Genomic DNA, 12,017 nt, shown 5'->3' with positions numbered 1-12,017 from the left:
AGACTGTCTGTCAACCTGCTCCTGAGATTAACAATCTATAATTCTGCTGGGAGACAGAAACAAATAAATATCAGCACATGAGGCTCAGACTTACAATAAGTAAATGGCCGTATCTCCAGACTGACAGCTCACGTCTTCCTGTTCGCTGCAAACTGAGTGACACAGTGATATATCAGACTTGCCAACTCTCCCGAAATATCCGGGAGACTCCCGCATTTTGCGAGAGTCTCCCGGGCTCCCGGGCGAGTGTGGCAATCCCCCGCATCTGGATAATTCTGCCCACTTCCTAGTGAAGTGGGCAGAATTAAGTCCCAAACGCCGCGATTCCCGGTGAATAGCGGCGTTTGGCCCCGCCCCCGCTGTCAAATGACGCATTTTGCGTCATCACGTCTTGGGGGCAGGTCCAAAATAACGCCACTTGGAGCCCCGCCCCCCCCGTTACGCCCACCTCCTCTGCAGGCTCCCGGATTTCACCAACAGAAAGTTGGTAAGTATGTGATATATTAGTAAGTATGGAGGTAAATCTGATTTATTGCTGATTACCACAGTGTGAAACAGCAGCACAGCAATATATTATGGCAGCAAATGACACTTTTATTTATTTAGTAGTTGAAATATTTACATTTTCCTCATTATATTTGTATTATCATTTTTGTATAGCTATTTACATATCAGTTTGCTATACTTTACTACTTAAAGCTGTCAAACTATTAATATATAATCATCATGGTATAAAATAAAAATAACATGAAAGAACTCTGCCAAATCACACAACTGAATTCTATGTCTACAATTGCTGCAGATTGGACAGATGTATATCTTGTATTTCTCTGGAAAACAAACATTGAAAACAATGTCACAGATGAGATTAATATAACAAAAAATCACTGTCTTTCCTAATGTAAATCACTGTAGTGAAAATTTTCTCATATAAATGTGGACAGACTTATAACAACCAGCTCTCTCACACTGATATTTCATTCCACTATATACTGCATAACAAATACTGTACTGTACTATCCTGTGCCATTATATACTGCATAACATAGACCATTCTGTACTAGCCTGTGCCATTATATACTGCATAACATAGACTGTCCTGGACTATCCTGGGCAATTATATACTGCATAACATAGACTGTCCTGTACCATCCTGTGCCATTATATACTGCATAACATAGACTGTCCTGTACCATCCTGTGCCATTATATACTGCATAACACAGACCGTCCTGTACTATCCTGTGCCATTATATACTGCATAACATAGACCATTCTGTACTAGCCTGTGCCATTATATACTGCATAACATAGACTGTCCTGTACCATCCTGTGCCATTATATACTGCATAACACAGACCGTCCTGTACTATCCTGTGCCATTATATACTGGATACCATAATCTGTTCTGTGCTATCTCAACAAAAACCCAATATCATCAAATTCCTGGTGTGTCGTATAATATATTTTCTTGTGCTGCACCCTCCTACCGTGTATGACATGAACCTCCCTGGAGAAAGCTTCACACAGTAAAACCAGACTAGGGGGCAAAATAGGTAAATCTGGCTGTGGTTGTTGCATCTGGACATTTTCCCATATATTAAAGTGTCCCTTCTATAATCCATCATTGCTCTGTCCAATGCACCTCTCTATAAAGTGCCACCTCCATTAAAAGACTGGCTGCTGGAAAGTAACTATCAAAATATTATTGAATACCTCCTCATTAACCGGGGGTGCTTCATTTTTGGTGAGCGAGGGCTGTGCAAGAACTACAGTTTTCGCATCTCTGTGAGTTTGTATCGTTTTATTATGACAGATACTTGTTTATTTTGTAAGCATTTTTTTTTTTTACAAATTGAGTTTTGCTGTTTTAGGATCACATAGTGTAAATAATATAAAAATATTGAAAGTACCTAAATCTATCTACTTAGTAATGGTTTCCTGTAATTACTGCACCCAGAACGATGTTTTATGATGGGGTCTCCTAGTTTTCCTGTTTACTTAGGGGCTAATTATGTGTATTCATACATAACTTTCTGTGGGTGGAGTCTGGGAGAACCTGGAAGGGAGGGGGCGTGGCGAAAGGGCAGAAGGAGGCAGGGTGCGACAAATTGCGTAATTTTGGCCCCGCCCCCAGCGACAAAAATCTACATTTTGTCACAGGGCCGGGGCCAAAATGATGTGATTCACCGTAAATTGTGCTACTTAGGCTCACTACGAGGAGGATGCAGGAGAGTTGCCACCTCTCCCAGGAATCCAGGAGACCTACCCGGAATTCGGTTGTCTCCCGGACATTCCAGGAGAGTTGACAAGTATGTGTGTGTTTGAAAGAGCATTTGAAAGACTGTAACTGAAAGGGCTTTTTTCATCTTTTTATTTGTATTAATACAGTGTTTCCACATCTCCAATCCTTATGCACCCGCAGCAGCTCATGTCCGGTGTTACTGTATTAGTGTGTGCCTGAGGAGGTCAGGAAAGAACTTGTATGATGTTGCAAATATATTTACATTTTTATACCAACTGTTTGTTCTATTTGGTCCTGACATATCAGCTTTAGATATGGAGATTTTCCCTCATTTTTTTGAAACTGCAGTTTTATAAAAAAGACAAAACCCGACGTCTCATTTTTAGTAATCTGAGTCTTCTTGGGCTAAGTGAGTCCTACAATGAGACCCCCAGAAATTATATGATCACTGGGATTCCTGGAAGCAGAAGTGCCACATCCTGCATATACGGCACACTTGTGGTGGTCGAGTACTGATGGGAATCGTTCCCTTACCTTGTCCTCCAGACACGAGTCAGGTTCTTTTCTGTTCAGATATCCGGTGGTCAGGAGATAAATACTTCAATGAAAGGGACAAAGATTGGTCAAACAACTTGGGTTTATTGGGAATGCGGTAAGGATAGTTTTGGTAAGCCACCGCGCCACTGACCCCTTCAGCTCAATAGTAATGACAAAATAATGCGTCTGATCAGCATAGAGCACAATAGCATTTAACATATAACATACACCTGGTGAGTATAAGGCAGAATAACGATAACATCTTCAATACACATTGTCTAATAAGGCACACTGGTAATCACAGTTACTACTTTCACGTTAACAATATCTGACTGGTGATGATGCAAAAACCATCAATAATAACCCATCAAGACTCTTACGGTCGCTACCGCGCCCACTAGAGGGCTACTTCTTATTCAGGTGTTTGGGGGTACCGTGCTATTCGCTATGGGTCAGGCGCCCCACTTTTAGCATCTACTGCTGCGTTAACTTGAATTGCAGCGGTACCACTAACACTGAATGTCACACCTTCAATATTAATAAATCAATTCTTAGGTAAATCACATAACATTAACATCCATCTCAACATTTGGTGCACCAATATTATCCCTGGTAACGTTACCATATTTTTCCACTCAGTCCTGTGCTGACCTGTGCACAGGAATTTGGTAGTGTTCCAATGTCCTGCAGAAGTTTCCATCAAGGGTTAAGTATTATAGTAGAAAGCAGGGCTGTTGCTCATTTCAGCCACAAGATGGCGCTGTTCTCTCAACAATCAATGAATCTCTATCAGCACATGTGCTCTGCAACAGGGTATAATGTCCAGATATCAGCACACACACAGGATATAGGTGAAACGACCGTCTTAATTGTTCCCTGCAGCCTGTACAAAGGTATGATCCGAGGGAAAAGCCCTCACAATCCTTCCTTGTACAAGAATGCAATGTCAGTTTTGGATAGATTCTCTCATCACTCTTCCCTCTGACACTGGGGTGTGTGCAGTACACTGCAGGCTAGGGTTTTACCTTGAGACGTTTCTGCAGTTAGTGGAGACTGTCTTTGGCACCCCGTTGCATGTCCCAAGCTGTTCTCTGTCCGCTTTGCTGGCAATGTCACAGTTCTGGCAGCAGCTTATCTTCTCTCTGCTCGGCTGCACATCCTCCCCCTTGTTCCTTCTACCATGCTGCTCTCTCTCTCTCTCTTCCTTCCTGCACATCCTCTTCCTGTTACTCCCCCAGCCAATCAGGGCCTTCATCCTCCTCCTGTCAATCACTCCTGGGCACAAGTTTTCAGGAGCACAATTAACCCCTTGTAGCCCTGCATTTTAAAAGTGTTTATGCACTCCTCTGTGCTGTTCAACAGGGCTTTGGGGTACCACACACTGTTAGTAACGTTTCCTGGCCATTTGTCTGGAATCCTGGGCCGTCATTGACAGACTGGCTCCACACGTGGCCTCGCTGGGGATTGTGTAAGGTCCAAATCCCGCATCCGGAATATTTTTGTCATTTTGGCTAAAAATGTAGGGTCAGAGTTTGCCTTAAAGAATCCTTTTATATATTACGTTTTCATGAAAACGTTTGTATCAGGATGGACCTCCTATGCCACCCTGTCTGTTGTGTTGCTGGGAACTGGCTGGGCTTGTCTTGCCACCGTCCTCTTTCTTTCTCCCAAATGCGCCCCCTAGCCACAGTGTGGATAGTTCCCCCTCTGGCTAGAGCTGCAGTATAGGGGGCAAAGCGTTGGTACTGGATGCTGGGTCCAAACCTCAGACCAGCTGGATAACGAATTTGATTTAGGTTGGTCTAAACTGTGGTCACAGGAATTACAGCAGGTAAGTAGGCATCAAAGCAGGTCCTCTTTTTATACAGATTTACACAGATAACCTAGGAGGAGGTAATCCAGCCTCCTGCCCCTCTAACCAATCCAGGGTTTAACACATTTTTACATTGCTACTAGTGGTACCACAACGTCTGAGGTTTTCTATTGAATGTTTACCATCAGGACATAACATTTCTGTAATTTTGCTTTGAACGCATTTTAACTTGCAAAATTCACATTCATCTGTGGTCACTTGCATAGGGAGTCTACCAGTAATTATAATTACCTCCTCCTGTCTTTCAGGCTCAACAGACATTTTAATCACTCAGCGATGAAAAGGTCTAATTAAATGAGATTCCCTGTCTCCAGACAGTTTCAAAACCCAAACATGGCATACTGTCTCAGAAGTCAATACATTTCCACACATACCAATTTAAAAAGATAAGTACATTTGCAAGGATATACAGAGGTGCACTGCACTCCTAATTAAAATAAATATCTGCAATAAGTTATTTCTACACGATCCAGCCACAAATAAGTTATTTATAAGTGATCCAGCCATAACGGTCACCTATACTATTAGGTTATTGAAATATAGTTTTCATTTTCTTTGCAGCCTGAATACAACTGTAATTGATCAGCCATGGGAAATTATTCAGTTCTGGACAATAATATTACTCAAGTTTCCATCTATACAGAGAAGAACCTTCAGACAATGAGGACCTCTATGTTGATCCTGATGCTTCTTTTCTTCTGCTTCTTCCTGTACTTCATGAACATTTTGCTCAGTGTCTACTTCACCACTGCGCATGTCAGAGACAACGCTCGCTATATTCTCTTTGCCCACATGCTCATTTCGGATACATGTTACCTGCTTTTGGGTTTTTTTCTTATGGCATTCGCAATATATGTCATATACCTTCCTCTGTTGCTCTGCTACATGATAAGGATAGCAACTTTAACCTTGTTTGTTGTCACACCATACAATTTGGCTGTCATGTCCCTGGAACGCTACGTAGCGGTCTGTCATCCACTAAGACATGCAGAACTATGCACAGTGCACAAATCCATTTCTGCCATCATCGTCATGTGGGTCTTGGGTCTGCTGCCTAATGTTGCTGATATGATTGTCCTTATGAGTTCCTCTATTAAACTGAACACTTTCTTGTCTCTTCCCGTGATATGCCGTAACGAGGCTGTCACAAAGACCCCACTTCAAAATACTATCAAATCCCTTAATATTATGATTAGCCTCTCGCTAGTGGGATTTATTATTATATGTACGTACATCAGAGTAATAATGACAGCACAGAAAATCGATGGGTCTTCTGCCTCTAAGGCTGGTAAGACTGTCATGCTCCATGCGTTTCAGCTCCTGCTGTGCATGACTTTTTTAACCTCCTCGTTTTTTGAAACACAGTATAATCAGTTTGACTTCCTGCGCATTACTTTTTTCTTCCTGTTTATGTGCCTGCCACGGTTCCTCAGTCCTTTGATTTACGGCTTACGAGATGAGCTGTTCCGTAAATACATAAAAAAAATGTACTCAAAATAACCAACTTCAATAAAAAGAACTCTAAGAATCACACAAGTAGTCCACAGTCTTACTGTGATGGTCGGTGGGCTTCCTTGGATCATGGTAAAGTGGTCATCTACTGTCAGGGCTGCAATCAGAAACTGTGGGGGCCAGTACTAATTCATCTGGCAGGGCCACCTTTGCATACATGCCCCCTCCCTCTTCCTCGTACATGCGCCCTTCCCTCATCACAGTATATTCCCCTCTCCCTCATCACAGTAAATGTAACCCCTCTGACCCCCAATCACTGTAAATGCTCCCCTTCATCTCCCCCATCCCATCCCATCACAGTAAATCTCCCCCCCCCGTCAGACTGAGGGGCCCGGCCAGTGGTCTGTCCGGACTTGCATTCTGCAGCTACTGTCTGAAGTGACTTTATTGGATTTGTTGTGTATATATATCCTACTGGTAGTACCACTGCCCACCAAAGGGGCCACTGTGCTACTTGGACCATTCTCCCTGACTCATTATCACTGGGAGTTGTTTCACCTGCAAGTGGCCTATACAAACCTGCCTGCTTCAAACGGTCTGGGCCAGATCATCAGGTCACTCCTGTGAGCATTTCCATGTGCTCAGCTCCTGTCTGCATTTCCAAGTGCTTTGTTCTTGTGAGCATTCCCAGTGCTCAGCTCCTGTCTGCACTATCAAGTGCTCAGCTCCTGTCTGCATTCCCAGTGCTCAGCTCCTGTCTGCACTATCAAGTGCTCAGCTCCTGTCTGCACTATCAAGTGCGCAGCTCCAGTCTGCATTATCAAGTGCTCAGCTCCAGTCTGCATTATCAAGTGCTCAGCTGCTGTCTGCATTATCAAGTGCTCAGCTCCTGTCTGCATTATCAAGTGCTCAGCTCCTGTCTGCATTACCAAGTGCTCAGCTCCTGTCTGCATTACCAAGTGCTCAGCTCCTGTCTGCATTACCAAGTGCTTAGCTCCTGTCTGCATTTCCAAGTGCTCAGCTCCTGTCTGCATTCCCAGTGCTCAGCTCCTGTCTGCATTCCCAGTGCTCAGCTCCTGTCTGCATTCCCAGTGCTCAGCTCCTGTCTGCATTACCAAGTGCTCAGCTCCTGTCTGCATTACCAAGTGCTCAGCTCCTGTCTGCATTACCAAGTGCTTAGCTCCTGTCTGCATTACCAAGTGCTCAGCTCCTGTCTGCATTACCAAGTGCTTAGCTCCTGTCTGCATTACCAAGTGCTCGGCTCCAGTCTGCATTACCAAGTGCTCAGCTCCTGTCTGCATTACCAAGTGCTCGGCTCCTGTCTGCATTACCAAGTGCTCGGCTCCTGTCTGCATTACCAAGTGCTCAGCTCCTGTCTGCATTACCAAGTGCTTAGCTCCTGTCTGCATTTCCAAGTGCTCAGCTCCTGTCTGCATTACCAAGTGCTTAGCTCCTGTCTGCATTTCCAAGTGCTCAGCTCCTGTCTGCATTCCCAGTGCTCAGCTCCTGTCTGCATTCCCAGTGCTCAGCTCCTGTCTGCATTCCCAGTGCTCAGCTCCTGTCTGCATTACCAAGTGCTCAGCTCCTGTCTGCATTACCAAGTGCTCAGCTCCTGTCTGCATTACCAAGTGCTTAGCTCCTGTCTGCATTACCAAGTGCTCAGCTCCTGTCTGCATTACCAAGTGCTTAGCTCCTGTCTGCATTACCAAGTGCTCGGCTCCAGTCTGCATTACCAAGTGCTCAGCTCCTGTCTGCATTACCAAGTGCTCGGCTCCTGTCTGCATTACCAAGTGCTCGGCTCCTGTCTGCATTACCAAGTGCTGTGAGTTCAGGTCTCTCATCAGGACTGGACTCCCTTTGTGATACTTACCTGTGGTTGCAGTGCACCGCTATTCCAAGATCTGCTATTGTTGCTCTCTCTCTACACCTGCTGCGCTGAATACCATCTAACGAATCAGTTAAGTCTTCAACATTGTTGTTCCCATTGAACTGTTGCTCTGACTTTTCATCACTGTATATCTGTGCCACAATCCGTGGTGGACTGTTATCTGTGTTTCCTAATAAAGCCACTTTAACCACTTACCCCTTCTCCGTGGTCATACCTGGGAAATCCTGACACCATAATTACAATTTATTATGGCAGTAGGAATGATCCTGATCCACAGGACTTCTTTGAAACTGCAAAATGAAAACAATTGCTCTCCATGCAAGTAATAGGCAACAGGTAGCCCTAGGGCAGGGGCGGGCTGGACCGGGGGGCAGCGGGCACCCCGGCCGATCAGTCTAACGGCTTTTTGGGCCGGCCGCCTCTCTCCATCCCCCCACCCCGTGGATGAAATAATTTGTAAATATTACCGGCGTCCGCATCCGATGCGGCCGCGTCAGCGTACAGGCGGCCGCATCACGTGACACATGATACGGCCGCCTCATTATGACGCGGCCGCATCGCGTGTCACGTGATGCGGCCGCCTGTGCGCCCCCGTCTGAAACCTGCCAGCCTGCAACTGCCCTAGGGCCTCATGCGGCTCTCCGAGCCCTCACATGCGGCTCCACTTACCTTACCTCATTTATGGTCATATTTGTGTGTTATAGCCTGTAACACTTGTTTATAATGCCTGATGATATGTTGCTACAGATAGGTGTTTCTCTCTTTGATTAAATTTATGGTATCAAATTATTACTGAGATTAAGGGTAATGTGTGGCCCTCTTGAAGGTTAGAGGATTGCCCATGCGGGCCCTGCAGTATATCAGGTTTCCTATCGCGCTCTATGCACTATTCTGAAACTGGCCCTAATTATCACATTGAATTTTGCTGCTTATCTCTAATTATAAATGGTGTTCTTGTCATGTCTTGCTGTATATTTTGTTATTTATGCAGCTGTAAGTCTTATCAGCTTATTTTGTTTTTGTTTGTACATAATCACACATTCTACAGTATCTGCATTTAGCACATAATTTGAAGCCCCTCAGGTATACTATTGTCACATGGTCATGTATTATATTATACCCCATAGATAAGCTTCCAAGCACAGCCTTAAACACATATGACAGAATACATTCAGATTCCTGATAATCATTAAAAGACCATTTATTTAACATAAAATCAATAAAATATTTTATGTCTATAGCTATATCGTTTTTATCTGCAAACTTATTTAACATTGGTATCACATATAGAATATGTACACAAATGTATATAATGATGGGGTAGTCCAAAATGGTTAGAACAATAACTACCAGATTATCAAGTCTAATATAAGAATCACATATATTATATATATTATATATACTAATATCATGTCCTATCTGGACATTGTTAGTAATTACCCCCAGTTCCTCAGTTATTGTTATGGGGTGCAGAAAGGCTCTCCCATATTTCGCCATCTTCTTACATGTCGGCATAAAAAATTACAGATACAACTAGTAATAGTCATCACTTCTCTATAAGGACTTATATATTTTATGCAGATAAGAGTTCGGGGAGGTCGGGTCCATGTAGATCTGAGGCTATGGAAGGGGGGCATCAAAAGCTACCTAAGAGGGCAAAGAAATTAAATATGGGTCTTCTTGTCCCTGTTTTTCTCCACTGGTTCCATGTGTGTTCCATGTGTGGGCTTATATTAATCAACTGGGATATTCTAAAAATAAACAGTTCAGTTGCCTCAGTATATGTTATTTGATGAGGTGTTACATAAATATAGTAAAAAAATTATACTCTTGACCCTACACTGTCTTCAGCTACCGATCCATTTCTCTCCTCTCCTTTGACTCCAAACTACTTTAGCAGCTTGTATACAACCACCTGAATCATTTTTTGTCCCACTCATTCTCTACTTGACCCTCTGCAATCAGGCTTCCACCTTCTAAATTCCACCAAGACTATCCTCACTAAAGTGACCAATGATCTATTCAAGGTTAAGTGGAAAGGTCACTTCTCACTTCTTGTCCTCTACGACCTCTCTATGGCTTTCGATACAGTGAATGATCTTCTTATTCTCTACACTGCTCACTCAATTGGTTTTAAGCACTGTTCTCTTCTGGTTCACTTCCTACCTTTCTGAATGCTTCTTCAGTGTCTCTACTACTGACAGAGCCTCACTTCCACTACCTCTATCTGTTGGGGTTCCTCGAGGCTCTGTTCTTGGACCCATCCTTTTCTCTCTTTATAGCTAATCGTCAGACAAGCTTATGATATTCCTCAAACATCATCTTAATCTCCCTAGGTTACCCTATTACCACCCGCTACACAGCTAATACAAGACAACAACCCTCTGACCAACATTGCTATGTGACTGATCACACAGCCCACTAAATACTTTTACCTTTGCAGTCTAGCTGGTCCATTGTGCAATATGATGTAGCACATGCCCTTGTGTATCAAACTCCCATTGTCTCATAGATTGTAAGCTTTCGAGTAGGGTTCTCTTACCTCTATGTCTGTCTGTATTACCCAGTATTGTTTTATTAATGTTTGTTCCCAATTATAAAACGCTACGGAATTTGCTGGTGCTATATAAATAAATGTTATTGATGATAATCTCTCAGTGAACTTACACTTATATCGGCCTCCACTACCAGCTCTAAGCTGACAACATGCAAATATACTTGTCTTCCCCTCACCTCTCTCCTCCTTTATCGCATGTGTCCAACTGCAAAATGTAATCTCCAGCTAATACTGACGTGAATATAAACTAACTAATGGAATGGACAGGTTCTTTTATCCCCTTTTGCTTTTACTCAGTTATCCTCTGAATAATGATGTCATGTCCCCCAGAACAGGGGTGTCATTGGTCCGATCTATCTGTGGAGGACTGACAAACACCCATTCCACAGTGTATCTTGCTGATTAGAGTTTTAATTGCATCAGTTTTTGCAGATTACTTTGTGCTCACCTCAAATCGCATTAGCGTTACACAGGTGGTACATGGCCCTCCCAGCGCAGCTCAGTGAGGGTTTTTTCGTTGAGATTTCTCTACAAACTAAACTGATGTGGGAAGTTTCCTGGGAGGTGGACAAATATAAACAGATGCACTATTCAAGATTATACATGTCACACCGAAGTACGCCCACCTACAACAGATAAACCCTGTTCATTACAATATAATTTTTCTCACAATATACTGTTCTTTCCAACCACATTTACAGACGCAGCAAGCGCTAAAGGGAGACGTGGTGCTTTACACTACCTTTTGTGCAGTGTTGTGGCATTTTCAGGAAACGCATCGCATTGAGTAATGTGTTTTTCTCATAAGCAAAAATTCTCATTTACTATTTTCTTACATTCAAGGCTCACCATTTGTTATATTAATGCAACCGATCTGTCTGCTTTGGAAACTCCATTGAAATCAACAGAAAAGCTCTGTAATAAATAAAAACATATAAATGGACAGAATGCCTCCAAAAACATCCAGGCTGGACAGTCTGAACAGGGGGACAACGAGCATTGGATCCCCTTAATAAGGTGGAGTCAACAACAGGCTAAACAGGTTGGACCATTTGCACTATAACAGGGAATCCCACAGTGTTGCCCTATCATAGTATGAACCAGCTTCTGCCTGATTACAGCGGGGCTGGAACCCCAAATGGGGAGGTTCCTGAAAAAAATGACTGCCCCCACCCCCAGACTACCAGCCCCAGGCTGGGGCATTTTCCAACACTCCTGGCTGTCGAGGTAATTGAAAAAAATTGTGTCCTCTGTAGTGGCAAGTCTGCAACCCAAGTGGTCTCATTATAATGGGAATGTGGTACCTAAGATCCCCACTCCCATTATATGAATATAGTATTAATAAGTAAATAATAAACGGACACAATGGGGCGCCCTATGCTGCAAGTTTCCCTATTATATTGTGACCATCCCAGCCTGTCTAGCCTGGTGCCAGTTTATACTTCAGAAAAGGGACCCCCACACTC

At 43.4% G+C, this 12,017-nt stretch overlaps 1 protein-coding gene across 1 annotated transcript; it reads left to right on the top strand.

The window, feature by feature from the left end:
- The first annotated feature begins 5,242 nt into the window (after positions 1 to 5,242).
- LOC142139784 (odorant receptor 131-2-like) lies at positions 5,243 to 6,154 on the top strand. Its single transcript, XM_075197654.1, has one exon. It carries the CDS (start codon positions 5,243 to 5,245, stop codon positions 6,152 to 6,154), a length of 912 nt encoding a protein of 303 aa, XP_075053755.1.
- Positions 6,155 to 12,017: the final 5,863 nt, after the last annotated feature.

This window comes from Mixophyes fleayi, chromosome 2 (assembly GCF_038048845.1).
Source record: "Mixophyes fleayi isolate aMixFle1 chromosome 2, aMixFle1.hap1, whole genome shotgun sequence".
NCBI classification, from domain to species: domain Eukaryota; kingdom Metazoa; phylum Chordata; class Amphibia; order Anura; family Limnodynastidae; genus Mixophyes; species Mixophyes fleayi.
The sequence above is the reverse complement of the archived record's forward strand: the minus strand, read 5'-3'. Positions and strand labels throughout refer to the sequence as shown.